The sequence below is a fragment of the Madurella fahalii genome (assembly GCF_045866475.1).
Source record: "Madurella fahalii IFM 68171 DNA, scaffold_2, whole genome shotgun sequence".
In the NCBI taxonomy this organism is placed as follows: domain Eukaryota; kingdom Fungi; phylum Ascomycota; class Sordariomycetes; order Sordariales; genus Madurella; species Madurella fahalii.
In genome coordinates, this window is record NW_027263972.1 from 1075560 (window position 1) to 1100805 (window position 25246).

General features: G+C 53.8%; 8 protein-coding genes across 8 annotated transcripts; 5 read left to right on the forward strand and 3 right to left on the reverse strand.

Annotated features, from left to right (window-relative positions):
* Nucleotides 1-1664: 1664 nt before the first annotated feature.
* On the reverse strand, nucleotides 1665-5825 carry MFIFM68171_03062 (uncharacterized protein; the record flags this gene model as incomplete). The annotated part of the gene is made up of 1 exon (XM_071058484.1): nucleotides 1665-5825. One exon carries the CDS (start codon nucleotides 5823-5825, stop codon nucleotides 1665-1667), a length of 4161 nt encoding a protein of 1386 aa, XP_070914585.1.
* A 935-nt stretch (nucleotides 5826-6760) lies between these two features.
* On the reverse strand, nucleotides 6761-7570 carry MFIFM68171_03063 (uncharacterized protein; the record flags this gene model as incomplete). Its single annotated transcript, XM_071058485.1, has 1 exon — nucleotides 6761-7570. The coding sequence occupies one exon, from the start codon at nucleotides 7568-7570 to the stop codon at nucleotides 6761-6763; it is 810 nt and encodes a 269-aa protein (XP_070914586.1).
* Nucleotides 7571-8486: 916 nt separating this feature from the next.
* MFIFM68171_03064 (uncharacterized protein) lies at nucleotides 8487-9887 on the reverse strand (the record flags this gene model as incomplete). The annotated part of the gene is made up of 3 exons (XM_071058486.1): nucleotides 8487-9254; nucleotides 9328-9477; nucleotides 9624-9887. 3 exons carry the CDS (start codon nucleotides 9885-9887, stop codon nucleotides 8487-8489), a joined length of 1182 nt encoding a protein of 393 aa, XP_070914587.1.
* Nucleotides 9888-11478: 1591 nt separating this feature from the next.
* Nucleotides 11479-12125, forward strand: MFIFM68171_03065 (uncharacterized protein; the record flags this gene model as incomplete). Its single annotated transcript, XM_071058487.1, has 2 exons — nucleotides 11479-12001; nucleotides 12064-12125. The coding sequence occupies 2 exons, from the start codon at nucleotides 11479-11481 to the stop codon at nucleotides 12123-12125; spliced, it is 585 nt and encodes a 194-aa protein (XP_070914588.1).
* A 796-nt stretch (nucleotides 12126-12921) lies between these two features.
* MFIFM68171_03066 (uncharacterized protein) lies at nucleotides 12922-13559 on the forward strand (the record flags this gene model as incomplete). Its single annotated transcript, XM_071058488.1, has 2 exons — nucleotides 12922-12961; nucleotides 13009-13559. The coding sequence occupies 2 exons, from the start codon at nucleotides 12922-12924 to the stop codon at nucleotides 13557-13559; spliced, it is 591 nt and encodes a 196-aa protein (XP_070914589.1).
* Nucleotides 13560-18587: 5028 nt separating this feature from the next.
* MFIFM68171_03067 (uncharacterized protein) lies at nucleotides 18588-18929 on the forward strand (the record flags this gene model as incomplete). Its single annotated transcript, XM_071058489.1, has 1 exon — nucleotides 18588-18929. One exon carries the CDS (start codon nucleotides 18588-18590, stop codon nucleotides 18927-18929), a length of 342 nt encoding a protein of 113 aa, XP_070914590.1.
* A 160-nt stretch (nucleotides 18930-19089) lies between these two features.
* Nucleotides 19090-19914, forward strand: MFIFM68171_03068 (uncharacterized protein; the record flags this gene model as incomplete). The annotated part of the gene is made up of 2 exons (XM_071058490.1): nucleotides 19090-19137; nucleotides 19186-19914. 2 exons carry the CDS (start codon nucleotides 19090-19092, stop codon nucleotides 19912-19914), a joined length of 777 nt encoding a protein of 258 aa, XP_070914591.1.
* A 4614-nt stretch (nucleotides 19915-24528) lies between these two features.
* MFIFM68171_03069 (uncharacterized protein) lies at nucleotides 24529-25026 on the forward strand (the record flags this gene model as incomplete). The annotated part of the gene is made up of 1 exon (XM_071058491.1): nucleotides 24529-25026. The coding sequence occupies one exon, from the start codon at nucleotides 24529-24531 to the stop codon at nucleotides 25024-25026; it is 498 nt and encodes a 165-aa protein (XP_070914592.1).
* Between the last annotated feature and the right edge of the window lie 220 nt (nucleotides 25027-25246).

Here is a 25246-nt window from a genome sequence, read left to right on the forward strand (position 1 = left end):
TGCAATCGTCGCGATTCTCGTCCTCATCAGGGGCAGGCCGGGTCCCAGCCGAGTTTACTGTGGGCCTTGTGGTTCGTGTGTGCAGGGGAGGCACCGCCAGCTATCGTCGAATCGGGGCGAGTTCATCAGTCGGAAAAGCTTTGACGTTGTCCGGGGATGTGCGAAGCGCCGCAAGGAAGTTCGCTCGTTGCTGTTTTTAACCTTATTTTTTTTTTTTTTTTTTTCTTTTTCTGTTCCTTTTCGGCAAGCGATCGGATGCACGACCGAGGCCCAATTCGAGGGTTCGAGAGGTCCCGCAACCAAATGCGTGGAAAAGGGGAAAATAGCAACAATGACGCACAGCGAACAGAACGGTGCCTGGAATTTCAACGAACGAAAGAGAGCGTGCCCCTGAAGCAGAGCTTGAATGAATGGATGGTGGTGGTTGGGCGAGAAAAAGTTGGGAGGGGCCAAGCAGGGGTTCCCGCATTGGCTTTCCCAATCACCTCTTGTCGCTATTCGTACGGAACTGCTCGTCACAAACAACAAACGGATGATTCCGACTCCGACGAGTGGACCGCCGTCGGGACAGGCAAGAAGGACAGTAGCAACAATACGATTGAATAGGCTATGTGCCAAACTTGGAAACGCCACTGCCGCTGTCTTTGCCGACGGATTCTGCGAATCCGGGTTCGTGCTGCCATTGCTGAGACTGTTTGCTGCACCAGAAACGGGCCATCTCCAATGCGGATCTACATCTGTTTCTGGAGACTTCACCGTCGACGGCATCCATTACCCCCGGAATTTCGCCTACAGAGAACAACCTTCTACCAATATGTTACTTACGAGGACTATGGTATGGCTTTACTGGCAGGCTACCAGTTCATGTTGTGGTTTTCTGTGTTTGGTTTTGGTGCACACTTCATTTTGAGGAGTCCGAGAGCCTCGAACGCTCAGACCTCCTGATCGGTCCATTTACCCAAAACTCTCCACTTGTCCGTTGACCGGGTACCTGTATGGTTCTCCAGGACGACCGGCCAGGCTCGAGATACTTGTCTGAACGACCTAAAAGACATACCGTCGATGCTAAGCTGATGGTAAAATCAGCCCTCTCTACATTGGCTCTCCTTGGACCATTCTGAATGTTCAATGCGCGATGCTGCAGTCAAGCCCGGAGTCCTCTGCAAACAATTTGCGGGTCATGGTGGGTTGTGTCACCCATTCACCCGCTCCAGACTACCACTCGGAACGACCACTCAAATGCCAGGCCCCATCACCAACGCCGGCGGCTGTCACACTGACCTCAACTGATATCACACCAGGTTTCCGAGTTCCCTTACAGCTCATCTGAAGAGACAACTACAGAGAATGGAGCTACTACGAATGTCGTCGTTCATCAAGATGGGAACTAAGCAGGTCACAACATCACAGCTAAAGATCAGGACGGGAATGTCATCCAACATTTTTTTTATTAGTCATTTTAGTTTTCATAAAGCATTCTAACCATGAACTGTCCGCTATGCATTCAAAGCGACAAAAAGAAAGAGCCAAGGAAACGACACCACCCCATACATAAGTACATCCATCCATCCATCGTCCTGGCATATCGCATCTCGATACATACATATATCCGTATCCATTCCTCAAATCATCCAGTCGGATCAAGCACAAACTCTTTACGACCTTTAAACCCGGCACGTTGGTACCGCCCTCTTCTTCCTCTCCCCGACCGGCACACTGACCGTAATCCTCACCGTCTCCGTCTCAAACACCGTCTCCTCCACGGTCTGTGGCACCGCCGTAACCACGGTGCTCACCGTTTCCGTCTGCGTGACCACGCTGACCCGCACCGTTTCCGTGACCGTCTCAAACACCCGCACCGTCTTGCGCTCAGTCACATACGGGCCAGGGATGAAGACCTCCGAGGACGACGCGGAAGAGTGCGAGTCCCTGTCGTTGTCGCTGTCGCTGTCGTAGTCGTAGTCGTAGTCGTGATCGGCGTAGGGCAGACAACCTTCAGGGTTGGTACTCGGGATGGGGGCGAGGACGGGTTCTTGGGAGGAAGACGGGGCGGCGTCGTTGCAGAGGTAGTCCTCTTCTTCGGTCATATCAGGCTCGGGCTCTGTGGGCGGGTTGTTGTCAGCCTCTGCTGTTGGAGCGACGCATTCCTCGACTGGGGCAGTTTCAGGCTCCTCCATGACGGGGGGAATGTCGTGAACCACAGGTTCACGCAGGTCAATGGCAGCAGGGATTTCGACAGCCTCTCCGGTGGCCTCCGGCTCAGGAACGGACGCCGAGCTGGCCATCTCCTCTTCCAGGCTCGAAGCCGAAGCTTCCTCTGCGTCAACCGCTGCGCTCTCGATCGCGTCCGCGGGAGTAGCGAGCACCCGTTGAGCGTCCACCTCGAGGGTAGGTCCAGCAGTCCCGGCAGCCTCAGCAGTCTCCTCGGTGTCTGCCACCGGAGTAGCCTCAGCCGGGTCCAGCTCGGCAGATGGGGAAGGCTCCAGACCGGACGTCGCGAACGCCAGGACATCCTCGACCGGAGTAAAGTCACGAACCTCTTGCTCAACAGGCGTCTCCGCCTCCAGCGCCGACACCCGCTCACCGTCCGCGGCCTTCAGCTCCAGCACCGGCTCCACAACCGGCCGCTCCTCCACCGCCACACCCAACACCTCCGGCGCCGAAGCAGCCGCCGCCGCCGCCGCAGCAGCAGCAACAACCTCGACCCCCACCCCGACCCCCATACCCGCAACCTCAGGCAGCGGCATAGCCACCACCAGCGCCTCCTCCGCAGCCTCAGCAACCACCACCGGCTGCATGGGCTCCACCACCTTATCCCTCGCCTCCGCGACCGCGCCAACAACGACCGACGACTGCTCAAACCGGCCCCGATACGCGGCATCCCGTACAACAACCCCGTTGCCGCCGGGCTGCGCCGTCCCGGGCCGCTTCATCAACACGGTCAGGAAGACGCAGAGCACGATGATGGCGACGTTCTTGGGGTCGCGCAGGAGCACCTTGAACGCCTCCATCAGCAGCTCGACGAACCCGGCGTTCTCCAGCCCCTCGCCGCCGGCGCCCACCCGTCTCCGCTCCCGATACGCCTCCTCCGGCGCGGACCGCGGCTGCTGCTGCTGCTGCTGTTGCGGCGGGGCGTACGCGTCGGGATGGCGCTGGCGCGGGTCCGTCAGCATGCCCGTCACCGGGGTCAGCGCCTGGGAGTGCGCGTGGGGATAGGGGTGTTCGGCGTGGGCCGGGTGTTGGGACGGCATGTCGCCGTAGATTTCGCGCATGCGCTCGTCGTCGCGGCGGCGGCGCTCGTCGGGGGTGTCGAGGGGTGGCGGGTAATGGGGGTGTGCCAGGGTGATGGAGGTCGAGGTGGACGGGGCCGGTGGTTGCGTCGGGGCGGCGTGCATGGTCATTTGCATTGCCGAGGCGGGGCGGGAGGATAGGAGCTGTTCCCGTAGGGTGTCCGCGTGCGTGGCCTCGGGTATAGGTGATGACAGGCGCTCTGGCTGTTGCGGCTTGTCGGTATGCTGATCCAGCTCAGGTGTCCCCTCATGCTTGGCCTCGGGCTCCGGCTCAGGGGTCCGCTCGAGTTCGGCTTCTTGCCGTCTCTGCTGTTCTTCTTGCTCGAGCTGTCGGGCGCCGAGCTTCTCCAGCTCGTTTTGGAGGGAGGGGTCGACGATCGGCTCGACCTCTACGTCGACCCGTTCCATCTCCTTCCAGCACGCCTCCCAGGCGCCGGCCTTCATCAACCCGTTGCTCGCGTACACCTTGACGCGGAATACCTTGCCCGGACCGAGATCTTCGTATCGGATCTCGTTCCTGCAGGTATTGCACCAGTGCTTCTTCTCCTCCTTGATCTGCTCGGCTTGCGACGCATAGTCGTCATCCTCGCACTCTTCCTCCTCGTCGGGCATCTCGTTGGCGGGTCCGAGGTAGTGCCCACACTCGAGAATGCGCGCACGTCGTCGTAGGGGGAGCTCCAGTGCCTCGAGCAATCTCTCCTCTAGAACCTCGTAGTCGTTCTGGGGGTGAGGAAGCAAGATGCCGCGCTCGAGGACAGTATCGCCGACTCGGTCCTGCAGTTCCCTCCACGAGTCGCGTAACGTCTTGAGCTGCTCCGAAGCCTCGAACGGTTGGTCAAGGTCTGTGAGAGCTTTGCCATTGACAGAGTCCAGTCCGCTCAGCACGTCGCCCCATACCCATCGCAGGGGCAGAAGAGTGACATGGAGAAGGACCAGCGGCGCCTCCTTACGGCTCTTGAACCGCGGCGGGGTTGACCGGCCCTTGGGGGAGTACTGGGTGGAAATGGTTGGGCTGCCGAGCCTCGAGAGGGGCGGGAGGATGCCCGTGGAACTCCCGGCATGGCGCTTGCTGGAGCGTGGCGAGCTGCCGTTAAAGACGGACGGCGTAAGGGAACCCATTTGCATGGCGCGGATTTCCGACGGGGTGCGGAAGGGCATCCGGTTTTCCCGGCTGGTGGGTACAAACTGCTCCTTGTCGTACTGGGAGAGACCGGAGATGGTCGAGATGCCCGACACGACCCGCGGCGAGGGCCTGCTGGAGGCGTATGACTCCCGCCGGGACAAGTTCTCCTTCGCTTGAGGCGTCTTGATGTCGATGTCGTTTGCGTCAATCGAGCAGAGCGAACTCCGAGCGCTGCGGTCGCTGAAGACGTCGTCGTCATGCTCGTTGTGGGAGCTGCTCTCCCCCCCTTCGTCGCCGGATGTTGAGCGTGAGGGCATGTTGTGGCGGACTTGGGATTCGGCGGACTGCCGCCGGCTTGGGCTCTGGTGGCCGTCGTAGGTGCTGTGCTCGTCGGCATCTCTGAGCCCATACGTTTCTTGCGAGCCGGTGCTGAGGAGAGAGTTCTCGAGCTCGTCGTCGTGCTCTGCTGACCCTCCGCTGTTGCGCTTCTCGATCTTAGCGACGACGGCGCGAGCGGCAGCCTGAATCAGAGCCTCGGTCCGGAGGGAAGTTTTCCTGTCAGTGAAGGTGGACGGTTGCCGACCACGTGGCTCTTCATCCTCGGCGTCCGAGTCCGGGTTGTATGTTGGTCCCTGAGTTTCGGCATCCACCGCGAGATCTTCGTGATGGTCTTCATGATGCTTCTCGTTGGGCTCGTCGTGAGACTCCACTCCAACTTGAGTCTCGGCAATTGGCGCCTCGACGTTGTCGCCGTGTTGTCCGCCATCCTGTGTCGCCCCCTCCGGTGTCGTCCCCTCCGCTTGGTCTTCGGACTCGAGCGCCGGGTCGTTGGCGCCGGGCTCCTCAGACTGTTCAAGCTCCGGGGCGGGCTCCTCGGTTGCCGGTCCTTCTGCAGACTCCAGTGGTGGGTCTGACTGCGCACTATCCTCGACCGCCGACGTGTCCCCTTGTTGCTCTTCCGTAGCTGCCGCTGTGTCTTGAACCTCTGGGACTGATTCTTCCTCGAGGACTACTTGTTCTTCAAGCTCTGGCAGCTCCTCGGTGGGAGCACCGGCTTCCGTCGCATCTTTTTGGGCTTCCGAAATCACCACTTCGTCCGTGGCCTCAGGCTCTGGTTGCACCTCGGAAGCAGGGTCGTCTGCTGGCGTGGAGTCGGCGTCGGGAGCTGCCTCGTCCTGCAGCTCTTCAGCAGGTGCATCGGCACTGTCGCCTGTCGATTGTTCCTCGACGTTTGTCTCTTCCACCACTGCCGTCTCTTCGGCCGCCGCGGGGTCAGCTGCGGGGTCCTGCGCCTCGTCGCTCGAGGGCGGCAGCTGCGTCGGCGGGATCTCTTCCTCCATCGGATTGCTCAGACAAGAAGGATCCACATAAATCTGAAAGTCCAAATCCAGCTCGTGGATCTTCCGTGGCATCTTGAGAGAAACTTTTTTTTTTCCGCAGCGGCTCGTCAGCCTATTTGTGTTTATACATGCGACTTTCTTCCCCTTGGAAACTCGGGCAACGCGGAATACCAATGAGAGCGTCTCGCGGGTGGAGAGACTAGGGCAGTGATGCGCTGGCAGTGGTCCAAGACGACGAGGCGTTGCGGATTGTTTTGGTCGGCTTTGGTTGACGGGCGCAGCCGACTGGTCTGGCGCACAGCGCAGGGCCTGGGGAAGGGCGGTGACAGGATGTGATGGGCTGTGAGAGGTCAATTGGGCCAATCCGGCGCTGTGTAAACAAACGGTTGCTAGGGCATCACCCCCGCAGATGTCTTGGCGATTACCGTCCGCTGCCGCGGTCAATTGACCGCTGTAAGACGGCAGCGGTAGGGCCGATGCATTGCCGCTTCGGATTTTGATTTGGGATAAATCCTGGGTATCATCAGATATCGCTATCAGTTTTATGTATGAATATTTAGTCTGATGTTTTGCAGTTGTTATATTTTTCCAAGGCTATTTTCGTTGGTGAACGAAGCTCCGAGCCCCGAGCTGCATTGCAGTAGAAGTATGTTCTGACAAGGCCTCAACGCTACGTATATTTGATGCCATGCCCTTGCCTGCAGGGCCCACCCAATGCTTTATTAGGGGTGCTTTGCAGCGGTTGCAAGTCGCACGAAACCCAATAACCGGGAAGCCATTGCCAGCCAACGTGAATCCTTCTGTCCCTTAATCACTACATCGGGAATAAGAAGGATCGGAAAGAAAGAAAAAAAATAGAAAAGAAAAAAAAAAGAAAGGGAAAAAAGAGAATACTCCGAATTCAAAGAGAGACAGGCCTAGTGAGTATACGATTAAAATAAAACAAAGAAATAAATAGAAAAGTCCAAATTCGAATGAGCCAAGAAGCGAGAGTAATTACTCTGGCTTCAAAGACGGACATGCATTGCGAGTTTACAAATTGATTGCAGGTACATACGGTACCCACAATCCCGATCACCGCATCTCTTGCCCTTCATCTTCTCGGCAACGCCAACGGTAGTCTTGTTAGTCTTGCCATAACTCCGCAACCAGTAGAGTCGTAAGGCAGTTGCAACAACCATGAGCGTCCAGCGGCTGCCCAACTCTCCCGTGCGGCCAGTGCCCTTCAGCTCGAGGGAAAAAATATGCTTCCACGATGTCATCTTGGCAAACACAAGCTCAACGACGGTCTCATAGCCGCTGTCCAGCGGTGCCGACGAGGTCCCAGGCGAGGGCCGGGCCGGGTCCGACGGAAGAGCGAGACGCAGGAGCACGAACCCGCTCCCCTTCTCGTCCTTGGTCTTCCTCCACTCGAACTCCTCCCGCTCGAGACTCTTGACACCAACCTCGATGGAAAAGCGGAACGCAACCGTCTTGTCCCCGTCGCCGGCGGCGGTTGTGGTGGCGTGCATCATCTCGGTGACCATGGCGTGCGGGGTCGCGTCCCTCTCCAGCGGCGGCAGCAAGATGGCGCTGTCGAGACTGAACGTCGAGAGCAGCAGGAGCTGCCGGGATTTGTCGCCCACCGCCGCGAGAATGGGCGCTTTGCTGCTTGTCCCGTCGCGCAGGTACCAGCCGGGTCGGAACCTTAGCGGGCCGGTGGGGAGAGAGCCCGTGTGAAGCTTCACCAGGTACAGGAAGTCATCCTCGCTGGCGCCACAGAGTTTGACAGTCGTCAAGACATCCATGATGCCAGAGCGGTTGGAGTAGAGGTTCATGACCGGGGAAATGGGCAGTATCCAGAAGTTGTTGCCGCTATTTCAGCTGGCGTATATTCTTCGTCCTGTGTGCTCTCTGGCAAGCTGTCATCGTCATTTGTCAGTTGTTCCGCATTTGTCTTCGCCTGCTTGTCCATGGTGGTCAGCTCCAAAAGACGCAAACAGATGGGATGAGGAACTGAGTGATAGCTAGATAAGGTAGGAAATTAACTTGATCTGCATTCAATCCAACTACCAACACTGCACTGCAGGCTTGAAGGATATAAGAAGTGTGCAGAGGGAACAACAACAACTAATATATGAGGGTAAGCTATGCATTGCTCCTCACAGGGAAAATCAGGGAACGGGCAAAGGCTCGGTGAGGATCGATGTCGCGGTTTTACCCGTCTTCCCGCAACAGTGGTTGAGTCGGGCAGCCAACTGTGAAGATGAGGCTGAAGAGTGACATCCGAGAAATTCTCGTCGGCAACGCCGAAGAGACGGAATAACCCTTTAAGGATGACAGAAATGCCGCACTGGCCTTTCTCCACGAGCAGACTCAGAAAAGGTCAACTTGAGAATAGCGCTTGCAAGAGGTTATGTTACGAGTACGCTCTGTTCCTGGGCTACCGAACCCAAAAGGACGCGACGTTACGATTTGTACACGAGCACTCTGATGTAGGAACTTTAGTGGGTATATTGTGAGTTCTGAAGAGCATCTCAGTATGTGAATGCTTGAAAACTCCCTTAACCATGCTCGTAACGTCGTTACATCAAATTGGAACTTGTCGAGTATCCGTATTGTTCCGGCCCCCTAGTAGTATTTTCGTGCCGCCATTTCGACGCCATTGAGCGCCATATGCTAATCAAGATGATAGAGATCTCCATAAAAAGCCTCATGACTCCGATCTGGCTTCTAATCAATGTGGTCAGCTGGCTACCTATGGTATACCTGTCGCCATTGTGACTGATGGGCCGATGTTGAAGGCTTGGTCTCGGTTTCCGCATAAGCGCGGCTACGGCCCAGTCCGTCCCAAATGCGATCCTGACTCTCATGGCTATGCGATCGCGAGGGCCCCGTGGCCGGCCGGGGTTCCAACTGCCTAAGTCCGACCTGCTCCTGACGGCTGTTCTCAGCCTGGTTCTCGTCCTCCCGCCTTTGCTGGGCAAACAAGGTCACCGAAATTTGAGGTTGCGACCGCCCTCCCGGCTGGGAAGAGAGCCCTCCTCCCGTGGACTTGTACAACCCCACGCCACCCCTATTGCCGCTCCCATATGAATATGATGTACCCACCCCCCCCCTTCCGCGCCTGCGCACAATCTCGACAAGTCGGTTCAGAATCGCAAACTCGAGCTTGAGCTTGATCCCATACACGCAAGGCTTAAACGCGCCCTGCAAGTAGAAAAGATCGGCATACTGGACGCCGAGGAGGGCAATGTCAAGTGCAATGACGAGAATGTTGGCGATTACGAGATGTGAAAGCATCTGATGAGTTTCCTGGGCGGCGCGCGCCGCGCTGGTGGCGCCTCCTGACGTGGGCTCGAGGTACGGTTGAGAGAGCAGCGACGAGTTGCGTAAGTATTTGCGGGCTTGCCAAATGTACAGCAGGGACAGGGCGGTTTCTTGAACGAAGAAGACGGTGACTTGCACGCGGTCCCAGGCCAAGTTGATGCGGAACAGACCCGGGCTAATGTCTGTTGCTTGCTGTATGTTGCACGGCAGTATCAGCAACCCTTCGCCGAGATTGGCGGATGCAAACAAGGCGGGATATGCTCACAGCAATGGTGCCCATGATGATGGTTGGCACGGAAAATACAACCGACGTGAAGATCAAGACGAACTTGATCCACCTCAGCATCGTCCCGTGATGCGCCATCAAATGCAGACGCGAGTACAGAAGCCAGCTCTGCGGGACCACCATGATCAACTGGCCGACACTGTTAGAAATACCATTCCATCTAGTGGGATCTCGGGAAAGTTTCAGGAGCAAATGCTCTGTATCGAGAGGCATCTCTCTGTCCGCTGATTCCCGGGACAGCCGTGAGGGGCGGTAAACAGTCTGAGTTCACATACCCATGTTAGGTAGATCATGGTGATAGACCCCTTGAAGTCGCCCCATATTTCATAATCCGCGAGAACGATGAAGAGCGGCTGCAGGACGACGCCCCACGAGCACAGTGCGGCGGACCAGAAGTATAAGCCGCGGCGGCGTTTGAAGAGTAGAAAGAGCGAGGTATTGATCTCGGCGCCAATGAACCATGAGATACCGGTAAAGGCGGCGATGGTCATGGACATGGGCAGATCATTCCGGAGGTCGTCGATGCCCGTGCCTGCCATGATGCACTGGATCGACAAGCCCACGAGCCCCCGGTGAGGCTCTCACCATCCGCCGATGTACGATGGTGTGAGGTGGTTGTAGAGATCCGCAACCTCAGCTAACTGAATGGGACATGGTACATGACGGAAGGCATCGTAGTAGCTCGCTGTTGGGGAGACCGGGGTTAAAGAAGGATAGATAGAAGCTGCATGTGGCTGATGGCGTGACACGACTCGTTGAGCTGCTACAGTGCTACATAGCTGCTATGCGACCTCGCCCAGGGCCAGGAACCGAAAAATGGAAAAGCAGGCCGCATGTGTGTGCTAGGCAACCGAGGGAGCAGCTGCGAAGCCTTGAATCTCCGTCTCGGCAATGCGACTCTCTTGGGGCGTTCATACCGGGTTTTCCATTTCAAATCCCTCAAAAGGCAACGCGGGGGCAGCCGAGTAGCCAACCCGGGTTTGGGCGCCTACATGCATGCTGCCACTGCCCCCACTACCTGCGGGTGCTCTCCATTCAACAGGTTTTTGCCGAGGATCACTCCCATAGGCGGTGCCAGTGTGGCGGGCCGCTTCGCTTACAGGAGGGCATTCATGTTAATTGGAGGGCATAGATGCAGGTTAAGGTTGAGGACCCTCCTCCTCCTAGTCTCTCTTTGTCGCGAGGCTAATGTTGCCGTGCCACGAGAGTCATTGTGGTGCGTAATAGGTAAGGTAATTAGCGAGTCATTGTAAGATAAGTTGGTACGCCGCGTGTAGAACAAAAAATCGCTAGCCCTTCCCAGGATAGCCATTTCCGCCCAGGAGCGATACCACGACAGGTTTGATCTTCCCGCCGTATCCGGGGCCAGTTGGACCATTCGGGATTCGGTCCGTGAAACGGAGGTTGCCAGGTTGGACCAGAAAATGAGCCACTGCAACCTTGAACCGTCCTTCCGACCACGCGCCAATCTCTCCCCCCCCTGCAATGCCACCTCAACACCAGGAACTGTTCAACCTTTCCACGGCTGAGCCTCGAGGTCGTGCCCACAGATGCACGTACGGTATATTTAACAGCGCGTCTCCACGGCCTTTCCACACAAGGCGTCAATGATCTTTGCTTTCCAGTGCAGTGCTGTTTCATGTCCTCCAAGCGGAGCCCAGCCACCCCAGTGGTTCCCGCCCAAATCCCTCTGCTGATGCCAAGTCCAACCTGCCATGGGGTAGCACAAATCACAATCAACTTCTAAGAACAACGTTCTCTTCCGGTCCCTCCGCAGACCCGCCCATTTGAGGGCGATCCTCCGCCAGAACTGGCTCGTGCGCCGTGAGGTCTAGCTTATCTTAGTTAATGCTGATGAACCGTAAACATGCGGCGCGGCAATCGGTTATGATTTGATTGTGGTCAGGGCGGCCCACTCACCCTGCCTTATACTATTATAGGCCAATCACCAACGCACCGTAGCATTGCATTGGGGTGACGGGGCTTGTCTTGTTGCGTAATCTCGTCAGCTAAGGTACCTGACCTAACAAAACCGACGCAGCCGACGCCCACTGCCACGACTGCGATATTTGAAACGAACATTAGAACATATCTATCTAGGTGGCTTTTCCCCGAAGATTCTGATCCAAAATGGCCCGAATTGTCCTGCTTTTTTGTCTCGTGTCCGTGGCGATGATGGGCTTCTTCCAGGGAGCAATAGCCAACCCAACAGCGCCGGGCGACGGCCTGTCCAGGCGGCACAACGGATGCCGCGGTTGTGGAAAGCCCATCGGAACGCGCACAGCCCAGGAAGTCATCGCCGAGCTGGGCCTCACCGCCAACCCCGAGGGAGGCTACTTCAAGGAAACCTTCCGGGACCCCTATATGATCAACACCGGCAACGGCACCCGCTCCGCCAGCACGGCCATCTACTACTTCCTCGAAGGCAAGGTTGGCGAGTCCCTCTGGCATCGCCTCGACTCCGCCGAGGTGTGGCACTACTACGCCGGCGCGCCCCTCACGCTGTCTCTCTCGCACAACGACGGAAACGGCGTGCGCAAGGTGGTGCTTGGCCCCGATGTTTTCAAAGGCCAGCAGCCGCACGTCGTGATTGGTTCGTGGGAGTGGCAGCGCGCCAAGAGCGAAGGCGAATGGACCCTTGTTGGGACTACCGGTAGGTTCTGTGTGCCTTTTCCGCGTTGAAACTGCGGGATAATTACGCTGACATCGTGACAGTCGCTCCCGCCTTCGATCCGGCTTTCTATGAGATTGCCGAAGCCGACTGGAATCCCCAGTAAGCAGACGCTGATGGGAACTGGGCAGAAATGCATGGGTTTTTAGCTGAGCTTGTAGATTTAATTAGAATATTTTTTGTGTGAGGGGTTTGCTACGCGCTGGCATGTACAGTACGAAGAGCTATGGTTGCTAAGAAGTGAGGGTTTGAGCATCACGGCGTCCCTGAAATCGAAGCCATAGAGCAGTCGTGTCTGATCTCTAATTACTACCTTGATAGACAACATGCATCAGGATTTCTGTGCTATTATATACCCTTATTATGTGGGGTAGATGACTATCGGGACAATCGTATGTTGCCTCGGCATGTACCAGTATGCGGGAAGAATCTCTCATTGACTACAGCAGTAGATCAAGGGAGAAATCGAGAACGATACTTACTCAGTAGCCTTACTAACAGGCATATTTGACCTTCGGCAACTACGCGATTCTCCAGCATAAAGCCACCCTCACTTCGTCCCAAACCGACTTCCCAGCTATGTAGACAATGGGCTATTATCCAGCGCGGTGGGGTTCCCCGTCATCGGCGACAACAGATCCAACATCTCCCTCTACCTCTCTATGGCCACGGCGTGTCGCTGTCGCCGGTAGAACTTCACTTAATCCTGGATTTGCCCGACATCGAAGCCCCTTCCGCCGTTCCCCTCCCCGGTCTCGCTCCCCTCGTTCTCCGGCTCCCCTCTGGATTGATCCCTCTCCTTGTGCTTCTTCCACCACTATTTCCGCTCCAGGAACTCCCGATCGTACAGCGCCATCTCCTCCCGTTAGCTAAAGTTGAAATAATCCAGCACCGCCTCGAGCATGGTGCCGACCTGGGTCGCCCGTGGAAACACGATACAGGGTGAGAGTACATTTTGTGGGAGTACATCCCCACCAGCGCTGATATAGACGTCGTGCCACTTAGGTACTTACTCGATCCATCGCATCCGTTCACGGACAAGGCGCCGCCGCTCCTCATCGGACCCGACAGCAAGGATACGGTGCTGCACGAAGCCTCCAGCATGAGGAATCCCGCTGTAGTGGACTATCTGCTCTCCAAGTTCAGGTCCAAGGGTCAGCTCGACCAGCCAGGCGATTGCGGCCTCACGGCGCTACACTATGCTGTTGACAATGGGCACGCTGATTTGGTCGTCAAACTCTGCAAGGCCGGTGCTGATGCCAACGCCCGGGCGGGCACTGGCGGCGATTTGAACCGGAAGCGTTTACGGCCGCTCGACTATTGCTATTTCTGGGCCGCGAATTTTGAAAAGGATGTGATCAATTTCGGTCTCAAGCGGACGAGAGAGGACATTTTTGCCCACCGCCTGCGTATCGGCGGCTTTCTCGTACGGCGCTTTGGTGCCCGCATGGTGCGCTTGAAGCTTACCTGGAAGCTTGCCTTATCCGCCGCCGAGAATGAGTTCTTACAAGCACGTCGACTACCCCTTGTTGTTGACTAATCTCCTCTGGTGTACTCCATGTTTCATGACCCTAAAATCGACAAACGCCCCTGCTCATAGTCACGTGACTCTTTGTCACGTTTGATCAGTCCAGATCAGCCTGGCTCAGCTTCGGCTAATATTTGCCCATTGAATAGCACAGCTTTCCGAGAAGGTGCAGTTTTAGCCGAAGGGCCTAAAAATGGTCCTGTGTAAGGAAAGGGCCCAGAATTGGGACATTTGCACCTGCAATAGCCACCACCCAGAACTTCATGGATAATTCATCCAGGCCTTCCGCTTGGTAATGCTTATATCTATTACTAGTCGTTGATACTGGGGATGTTTAGGAGATGCCTTTGCTACTGCGCGTTATTAGGAGATGAAGGGCATTTTGTACATTGAGACTATTTAGTGCTTGTTGTCATGGTCAAGGCTACCAAGTTGGCAAAAGTGTTGTCAATTCTAGTAGAACCTAAGTTGTGTTAGGTTCGAGTGAAGAGAAAAGAAGAAGAAGCTACAAGTCTCGGGGAGTCTGGGGCTTTATATAGTCGGTTTTGTGGACCAAAGCCTTTGTCCTTTCCGTCGATCCGGCTTGTGTTGTTTGATGAACAGGATCGAGAAATAACGGTGTTGCGATTATCCCTTCAACAACCGCTAACGCCGTTACACTTGTTAAATGGCTGTATTTAGAAGACATTCTAATGCTAGGGTAGCCTAAAGAATTTCTAGGAGCATCCTTGCATTCTATTACGGCCTTCCTGAAGGTACACCTATGTGAACCTAGGTGGGACAGGACGTAGAGACGGAATCCTAAAGACGGTAGAGGTAAGATGGCTGTAAGAAGGCTAGCATAACTCTCTGAGGCAAAGTACTGTTACGAAGACTGTTGATTAAGAGGTTCCAAACGGTAGATTAATTGACAATACAAATTGCTAGTGTGAAGAACCAAGAGGTCCTTTACTCCATTGTGGACACAATGATGGTATTTATACTACTGTTCTGATAAGTTACTTATACTAGCCTCTGTCCCGGCTCCCCTTTGTCGCGACAGAGGTTAGAGCCGTAAAAGTTGTTCCTCCTCTGTGTTTCTGAGGGCCTTTATTGATGGAGGCTGTTTTTGGCAGAGGCATGTGGGCTTCTAGGTTATTGCGCCTCTGGCTCTGTATGGGTTATACTATATTAATGGTGTAGTGCACACCACTATGCGTGGTTCTCTTGTACTATTCCCCACGCGGGGTCCGTTGAGTTGTTCTAACTAACCGTACAACCCGCAGGTTGTTATGGAGGGCCGCGATGAGTAAGGCCGCGAAAGAGTAGTCGTTAATGTCGTCAAGATCTTCCGCTACTTCATTTCGCAGGTGGTCGACGATGGAGGCGATAAGCTCGACACGAATTGTAAGCTCATCCAGGGGGACTAGGTCCTGCACTTCAGTTCTAGCCGGCGCGTGCTGAAAAAACTTTGAGACAGAAGGAATCTTGGCTGAATCCTTGTCGAAAAGATCGAGTAACTGCTTCTTCGGGTCGCTTGCCATCTTGCCGACTTTCTTGAGAAGGTTTGCGGATACGTAGGTGGGAGGAGATTTTGAGAGAAAAGCCAAGCCCCGGAGGATCCAGACAAAGTAAATTGAAATAGGTAAGTAGAGGAAACGGTTTGCGAGGGAGTCAAGCTGGCAAAGCTTAGGAGTCTTGCCCATAAAATCTTACCCACCTACAACTTTCTCAGAATTATTTCCTGAGATCAACTTGCGCAGTCGTTTCTGCCCCCTCTTCCCCAATCCCAGGAAACCATTTTCTGCGGTTTATACCGCAATTACTGCCCCGGGCGTTGTGAGACTTCGGCCTCTTTTCGGCCCCGCCCGAGACAAGGCGACGTTCTTAGGCGTTGGAGAATTCCGTGCACTTGCTGTTTTCAGCACCAACCGGTGTCGATACCCTCAGGGGGTCGGCTATTTTCTCTTTTGAGATCCGATTGGCCTGCTGAAGGCAGTTTGTGAAGCGAAACCCACCCCCATCTAGTTTGTCTTTCCCCTCGCCGGCTTGACTCTCTTCTCTGGACACTCCCTAGACGACTCAGTTCAGTTTATCTTGAACCTTGCGAGAACGACTCTTTTCTCTGGGCGCTCCCTCTCCTCAACCAACTACTCGATTCATCTTATCTTAACCCCACGGCTTGACTTTTCCTTTCGATGAAGATGTCACAACAAGTTTCTGGATCTGTTATCGCCTGTCAGCAGTTTTGAGCTGACCATTGAATTTGCATCAGCCCGTACAGAAGACCAGCACAAAGACCTCATTCACAACGTTCGCAAAAGAATGTGCGTTGATTGTGCAAGGTCAGGTAATCGCCTGCGGCCCAACAATGTCCCCGACACCGCCAAGTGTCACTTGCCCCGTGCGATCTTATAAGTCACCGGACAGCCAGCCCTGGATAAGCTTCACGCTTAGGCTTGATATGGGTGAGAAGCAAAGGCATATAGAAGGAACTGGATTCGGTGTCTATCATTCTCGTAAGTTCAAACGTCCTACCAGCTGTTTGGGCTCTAGCACTAACGAAAAACACCAGTGCCACGCTTGACTGGGCGGGTAGAGTTGAGCGATTTCGAGATAGATGTGGTGCTCCCGCGTGGCGGCTTCGAAGTTACCTCCGACGCGCCTACGCTGACACAAGTCGCATTAATCCCACACGTGAAGGATACAGCGACAAAATACATATTCCTTCGATGGAAGCTTAAGGAAAATGCTGCTGCCCAAGTCTGGGGCTTTGGTATACCGTTTTCCAGCCTAAACTAATCTCCAAGCGCAGACGAGAATTGTGGGTCGATGGCGCTTTGCGCTTTGCACATGGCCTGTGCATATGTACCTGTGGGGCAAAATTTTCTCCCCCAGTAAGCGGCATTGTTTTTGAGACCCATTGATTGGTTGATGTGGGTGGGGCGGGTGGGTGTGGGGCAAAGGTACCTCAAAAATTTGCCGCGCGACTAAGGTCTGAGGCACTGAGACTACCAGTGGCCGCACCTTCGATCGAAGGAAGGCCACGCTTCAATTGATCTCTTCATACACACCCACCTTCTACCTACTGTTTATCTTGCCTTTGCGATCCCTCTTCGATTCCCCCTATCCACAGCGCCTTTGCGTTACAACTGTGGCCTTATTATGGTTAACGACATCTGTGTTAATGGGCCGTATAATGACGTTAAGAACGAGGAGAAGGGTGATGAGAAGGGGAAGGGGAAAGGGAAAAAGAAAGAGAAAACTTTCTTGACAGAGTTAGTAACGGACGAGATGGCGTATATTTCGGCCTCGGAACTGCGCAATATGCACATGGAGTTTTTGGCCAAGGGTCGCGTGGTTAAGCACAAGTTGCAGAAGAAATAGGTAGATGCTAGGCAAATTCCCGGATTCCCGTCTGACTATCATGTTCCCAAATGCTCACCGTTTGCTGTCCATTTGTTCACCATGGCTGTATTCTGTACGGGTCTTTCGTCAAGTCAATCTGGCCCATCGCTTCCGGGAAGCGGGCGCGGGTCCAAATATCGAAGATGACGATGGAATGTGAGTATCACAAATCCCGTCGACCTGAGCGCCTCAACGCGATTTTTCTCCCGTTATCTTCCATCCGCTCAACGGGTAATTGAGTTTCGTTGATGAGACAGCCGAGGACAGCTTGCGGCGAGAGGAGTCTTTGACCTTGAGTCGGACATGGTGGGGCTGGGATGTGGATTTGGTCCCGCTGCGGACGGGCCGCTGCGCTGCTGAAGTTTAGCGGGGTATCTCAGTTGCTGCCTCAACTTCGAACCTCAAGATTTCTTCCTTCAAACGCAAGAGCCTCACTGGTGAAACGTTGGCAAAACACCACGAAATCTCTACATTTCTTTATCTCACAATGAAACTTCATCGCTCATGAACTACCGCCCTTGCGAATTGACGACCCCACGTTTTCCTACTAGCAAACCTTGGTGACCCCACGTTTTCCTGCTCGCGAATCGATGTTCCCACTTTTTCCTGCTCGTGAATCGGTGATTCCACGTTTTTCTGCTCGCGAATCGATGACCTCACTTGTTCTTGATCGTGAATCGATGATCTCACCTTTTCCTGCTCGCGAACCATGACGACCCACTTTGTCCTGCTCGCAAACCTCATGTGACTGCAGGGAAATGCGCTGGGCTATATTCTTGATCAAGGTTAAGCACGGTCCACCCAGACACCCCTGTTCCAGTAAATCGAAATGCAATCGACTGCGATGCATGTGCATCGCATGTACTCAAAAATCGATTTAAAAAGAAAATTTGGAGTTTCCCAAATAATTGCCATAAGATCTGCTGGCTGGCAAAGATTTTTTTTATAAATGAGTAAAGTAAAGAAAGGGGACTTGGAGGTTGCTAAAGATCTATATATGTTAAACATATGGGAGATATATGACGAACATATGAAAGATATATATGATGACGACCCATGAAATAGGCAATATAGAGTGGGACCCTCTGGGAACTTCTACATATGAGCTACATATGAGCAACATATGTGCTACATATATAATACATATATACATAATATTACAAAATCTCCAGCTTACATTTTACTACTAAATCAATTCCCCAAAGCCATTTATATTCGTTTTTGCCTTGATTCATTTAGTTATGTATTTTATATTATTGAAAACCTGTGTTGCCTGAGTTATGTATCACCTATGACTATCATATGTAATACATATGAGGACCACGTGATGCCTCCCAAGTAATGTACATCAACAAACTCTCTACAAATGCCTTAACCCCTCTTTACTTCCTATTGCATTCAGTATATGGTTTTGGAGTTTGCTGTTGATTCAATGAGCTGTGTATGCTTGGGCAATTTCTTGTACAGATCTTGAAATTGTGTGTCTGTGTGGTCCGTGTTTAACCTAGGTCAGAAAAACACCGAATGCGCTGGGCGCCCCGGCTACTTCAAGCAACCACTTTTTTCCTCACAAACCTTTTTTTTCTTTTTTCCTCACGCAACCTTTTCCTCACGCAACAACTTTTCCACGACTTTTCCCACAACCAAATCACCATGGAGCAAGCAGTGGCAAAGTTGGGCGCTGAGGCGGTTGACAGCATCCTCGCAGCTGCCATGGCTGATCCCGATGCCATGCGTCAATTCGCAAATGACATCTCTCCCCCGGCCGAGCCAGTGCAAGATTACCTCACCGAGGTAGACACGCGACGCGCCTCTTCGACGAGCTTCGAGCGATTTGTCAGCATCATGAGACACGGATCAATGCGACGATATTTGCCGTATTTATGGTTGCGCCTGTCTCAGAAATTCGCACGTTTTTCGATTCCCTGCGTAGCGAACCTTTGCCCGATGATGCCCATGACCTCTCAGGCCATTCTATGGTCCTTGGAACCATGACATCCGCACCACATGCAATCAGAGCCTGTACGTTCCTCTTTCCCCCCAGTCATCTAACTTCTCCCTAACCGACACAGATATTCCCAAAGCTCGTTCTCCCGATGCACCAGATTATCCGCCCCCTATAATGGCACCTTCGTCACTTCTCAACGAACCGGGAATGCCTGTCTCTTCTAGCTCGGTAACAAGAAGCGGGTTCGCAGATCAAGTACGTTTTCACTTCCTTGTATTCTAGATAAGTCCTAACAGAGGCTAGGTCAAGGACCGAGATGGGCACGTTTGTGTGTTTTCGGGAATGTCGGATCCCCAGGCAGCACATATTTTGCCCTTTGCAACAAGTGAGAAGAAGAAGTTCATACACCTCAACCACATGCTCACGGCATTTTGGGGTTCTGAAAAGGCTATGGCTTGGCGTCGGAATTTTGAAGCAGCAGGCATTACGCAGTCAGCCAAGAACGGCATCTCGATGAGCCACCAGATCCACTTCTGGTTCGACAACGCGAGGTTTGCTCTAAAACCTCTTCGACAAACCACCGAAGGCATTGTCGTCCAGTGGCATTGGCTAAACAGGAGTGTCTTGAAGCCCAGTGTCTACATTCGCTCCGACATGGATGTCCTTCTCCAAGCTGGGGTAATGGATCAGCGCTGGGGCCATGGCTTAGCACACCGGGAGAGTGGAGTGCGGATCCAGACCGGTCAGACATTTGTTCTCCAACGTCACGATCATATGCCCAGCTGGGAACTGCTGGAGATGCAGTGGGATCTCCTACGGGTGGCCGCCCTTTGTGGCGCAGCCGATGTCATGGACGACTATTACGATTTTGAAGACCCGGATGAGCGTGGCTACGATGCAACCGTGTTCGCTAAACAGGATGCCATCCAGGCCGAATACGAGAAGACCAAGACTAAGGCTGAGGTGGTCGACCGGACCAAGGGCAAAGGGCTCGACTGTGAAGACGCTACGGATAAATACACTAGGGAATAGGATTCTAGTAATCACTCTGGCGACAAAGTTACGGGTCCAGCTGCTGCCGACAATCTTGGCAAGACTCCTGCAGCCATTCCCAAGGCACAAGAGACTGGTTTTGTCCGTCTTATGGTTCGGGACGAAGAGAGCGGGGAGGCTCAAGAGATCAAGGAAAGGTGTCGAGGCTGAGCCTTATATCGGCAAAGGTGGAAGAGTGGGGGAAGAAGTCGATGAGGGGGACAGTTTCGATGACCAAGAGTGGTAGGGTGAAGGTAAGCCGTCTTACCCGGAAGGCGTCTGTGGCTCTCCTTTTTAAACCCCAACAGACAGAGGAAAGGGAAAGCCAGTAGTTTATCAGCAAGAGCAGACGATGTAGACAATTTGCTTGATCCCCGTTAGGGACAACTGCACAATTTGCCAGCTCAGCAGGAGGCCTTCTAAGGTGTAGCCTGAGCCTAAGGTCACTCTTGGCAAGGTAGTAACTTGATTAAGCTGGGGCCTCAGTGACTGTCAGATGTATTCGTCCCTTTGGGTGACTGAACACCGCCCGGGTCAGCTTGACGACGGTGTTAGCTCGCTCGCGAATTGACCACCACCTTTTCCTGCTCGTGAACATCATGTGACCACAGGGAAATGCGCGGGGCGCCCAGCTACTTTTGCTCTCCCACCACTTTTTTCCTCAACCCTTTTTTCCTCACGCAACCTTTCCATGTGCGGGGAAGAGTTTCTCCCCAATAAAAAATTCCCGGTGCAGGAACTGGAGCGCCCCAGCTAGCTTGCTACACTGTGGAAGCACCGCTTGAGCTCTCAGGTTCACCTCATCGAGCGATCAATTGCCGCGATGACTAACCCTAACCCCTATCTAACTTGTTGAGATTTGGGCGAATGGCAAACCTCAGGCCCTTAGATTGGGCTCTATCGCCAAGCTGCCTTGACCCCGCTCGGACTCCCACCTCCAAGCTCGATCGGAATGAGAACGCAGCTCCGCTCAATCCTTCTCGATGGATGAACAAACTCCTTGGCCTATTTACGACATCACGGAACGGTGTCGTGATGCGTTGCGCGACTGCAGGTCAACGGCCCGACTGATGCAAGAGCGATGGGCTGAAAATCGCTTGGCAGACTTCAACCTTTGGGCTGCTGGCGTCGGAGCCTGTCAGAAGGAAGGGGTTCTGGCCGGAGGCCAGAAGGTGTGGCAGACCGAGCTGAACTGACTACGTCAGTTCAGCTGGCCAATGGCTAGTATTTGCCACCAACTTTGCCACCACTCACAACTATAATAGAGGCTCTCTGGCGAAGCCAGAGCGCCAAGAATCAAGCAATTACAACCTCAATTAATTCCAGCGTGCAGTGTTTCTGACAGAGCCTCCACCCAGGGCCCTGCTTTTTTTGACAGCCGTTTGTCTGGCGACGACCTAGTGCGCCGTGTGGTCCTCAGTCTGCTCTTCAGCCTCCTCGCCCACATCGACGAATGCAAAAGACTCGGCAAGTTTGATCCGTTGGACAAGGCCAAGAGCAGAATCTAACCGTGTTGGGTACAGCAGTCGATGAAGAAGCCACCGTACCACAAACCCCAAGCTCTTGCCTGCTTCAGGATCCGGACAAGACCGATGACGACCCAGTAACCCTCGTGGAGACGATGGATGGCAACCAGGCCTGCTCCTGGAGCTGATCCAGACAGGGAGCGCCATTCGACGAGCGGGTAAAAAGTACCGCCTCAGGAACGCCGACTAATCCTTCAACCCCAAATATTATCAAGGCTTTCGACAGCACATGGTCCAGATCTTGGCTGGGCTGCCTTCTGTCATTGAAAGCAGCCGGGGCCCGTCTTCCGGAGAGGGGTGGATTGACGCCAAACTGGACTTCGCCAAGGACCGGTTGAGCCAGGTACAAAAACATCTGATTGATGCTAACCTCAGACGGCGCCATCGGTTCCTCCATGCACGGCGCCACGGGGAGAAGCTGGCCGTTCATAGGCTCCAGGCCCTTCCCATACTGCAAACTCCCACACGCGCTCCTACCCAGCCAACAACTATGGTAGCCGTTGGTGAGGTTAGTAGAAAGAAACGTGGGGAAGGTGGAGGAGATGCAGCTCCCTCTGACACCGGCGCTGGTATGTCAATCACTACAAAGTTCTCAGAGTATTCGCAAATACAGCTTCCACAGCTCGCGCGGAAAGTCCCAAGTCGCGCCTTATCGTCCACCGCCATGAAACTCGAATACCCCCCCAAGCTGAGTCGCTCTACGAAACCCGGTCTTCAGTCCTTCAAGTGCCCATGCTGCTGGGAATTCCTGCCATCCACGATGAGCAATATTGAATGGAATTCAGTATCCTCCTTTACCCATACCTGGTAGCTGCTTAGGGCTCGCTGACAACATGGCGAGCACCTAGGAAACACTTAATCGAAGACCTCTGCCCATATACTTGCGTTTTCCCCGAGTGCAGCACTACGTCGATGCTCTTCGTGACACAGAAGGAATGGAGAACCCACATGCTCGAGGATCACAGGAGCCTACCGTACTGGAAATGCTTCGCTTGCCGGCACTCGCCCGTTACATTCCCCGCAAGCGAGCTGTTGCTGGCGTACATCAAGGAGATGCATTCTGGGGCCATATCTGAAGATCAACTCTCCACAATTGTCGAAATTTTGCCAGCAAAGCGACCATCCCGTCTTTGAAAAATGCCCTCTGTGCTCGTGGGCCGACGAGCAGGCTCTGAGAGAGCACATGTTGGAAGAGCACAAGGCTACGGCCGACGCGAATGGTCCTGTTTACTGGGAATGTTTGGCATGCCGAGAACGCCAAACCTTTGGCGACCACAATGACCTCGACGAGCATACGGATGTCCACGTCAAAAGTTTTGTCCAGCTCGAATAAGGCACTATGCCGTATTGGGGGCTAGAGCCGGTTTCTTTAGTTAGCTGATTTTGCTGCTGAGCATCGACCACTGAGAACCCAAGATAGGCAAACTTTAGCGCTGATAGATCAGCGCTTGCATCCCCCAAATACAGGCCTCCTCCTCTAGAGAGCTCGTCAGCTCACTAAATCTGATATTTAGACTAGTTAAACCCCAAAACAGATTAGCGTATAGGACAGAACTTTTGATGTGGACATCCGTACAAGAGAGTGCCATAGAGACACTACTCAGCGGCAGACTCGCCAGGGTCTGCAATGCGCACCCTGTCAGATCCCGGCATTCCGCATCGATGAAGACGATCTCCGAAAGCACCTAGACCAATTCCATCCCGGAATCGACGCCAAGGATAGATTGCCCGAACTTGTGGACATGTGCGGAATTGGCGCCAGTGTGGCAGCGCGCAAATCCTGCCCTTTCTGCCGCCGTCCTGGCGATACTACGGCAGAGAGACACATTCAACCGGACCAGTCCATCCTCCTCGACCACATCGCGCAGCACACCCACTTGTTCTCCCTCCTCGCCCTGCCTTGGGCTACGGTGCCAAACGAAGAAGGTTCAAAAGCTGTGGGCCACCCGATAGAGCAATTTGATGTAGGCGAATATTTTGCAGATGACGACGAAGGCTCCCAGCACGCGTAGGTGGATGGACGAGCCGGTAGCGAGTATGAAGACGACGGCGTTCCCGATTCCATGCGAGAAGCTTTGACGAAAATTCCCAACGCTCCGACCATTGATGTGCTGCTTTACATAGAGGACGTGTCTCTCCACGCCCCGGCTTGGGCTACCGAGCAGAGCGAAGATAAAGCGACTTCGCACCCGATAGATCCATTCGACCATGTCAACGAAATCATCGAGGGTTTGTATTGGATCAACAACCTCGATAGTATTTCTCAGGACGCTACAGCCAAGACAGTCGGTGTTGGCACGAACGCTGAGCTCCCACCCTTGAACGTCTAAACTCAAGTACTAGATGAACGCAGCTATTCAGGTACTAAAACCACTGAGGGCGTGGAGATGCCTATTATGAATGATACCATCCTAGGTAATAGCACAGCCATATCAGAGCTACGAGAGGTAATCAGAAGCCGCATACATCAGGATATCTTAACTACCTCCTCGCGCGACTTGAAGCCCTCAACGTCAGGCTTTGATAGGAAGGGCACACACTCTACTCCCTAGATGACGGGCTCCAATTCGTACCCTGTACACAACATAAGGTTAGCTTCTACGAATCTGCCTTCAAGGACCACCCGTCCTTTGCCGAGCTTATGCTAATATACCTGGGCACACTCTCGACGACCAATATCACCGACATCAACCCGCTCAACGAGCAGCCGCCCGCTGTTGTTGATCACATAAACTTAGCAATAAAGGGGGAGGGGCACGCACCGGCGAAGGATACTGCTGAAGTAGCGGCGGAAGCCAAGGAGCTGCAAGACAAGGATAACATCCGGTAGCAGCACAAGAAGGATAGGAACATCCCAACTAGCATGTTAGTTCTTTTCAACAACGACTATGGCTTCCATCGCCCAAACATGCTTAACGCTAAACTCGGAATGAGACTATGGGACGATGATGCGTCCTTTGAAGAGAGGAGGCAGCTGGATGAGATTAGCAAGACGACTACAAGCAGATCTCACGGCTTCTCTATCGCGGGCATACGAGTCTATAAAGGTAGCGACGACCCGGCAGAGTAGGACCGGGAGGGGTACAAGATGTACCACAAGCAGTACGGGCGACTTGCTGTCAATTGCGATAATCTCGTAAGCGAGATGAGGAGATTTATATTTAACTCACCGACGGGTATCGACGAAGGCCTTGGGAAGACTATCGCGGGGGCTTTCCTCCAGGAATTGAAGAGGGTAGAATTGGTTCTTACTAGCGAGGAGAGCAGGGTGTACTCTGCCAGCTTACTGTTTACATCTGAGGGAGATGGTGCCGTCCTCCGCGATAACATCGAGCAAACGGTGCCCCACAACAACAAACATCAGAACGCTGATACCGGGATAGAAGATACCATTTTGAACGACGATATCGAGTCGTGTATAGATAAGATGAAGGATGACGACGAACTCTCCAATCCGTCACAGATCTACTCGCTCAAGCTTACTAACTTTACACACGCAAGCTGGGTTCCCGGACAGGGTCCAGATGAGAACGTTCAGGTTGGTGTTAGGAGTTTGATCAGGATCTTTGATGAGCTGTCTTGTTAAAGACGAAGTCCGGGTGTAGCGAAGCGGTTACCAGAGGTAGGAGCAGACTAGTAGCTGTTATAAAAAACGCAAGGATTCTACCGAAACCTCCATCGTAGAACATCTCAGCTCTTTCTACGGCGCAACAAGAGGTCCGCCAACAGACTCTACTCTATCAAAGAAGAACTCACCATCGCAAAGACAGACCACCAAGTGCTGCGGAAGACCTACCATACCTACA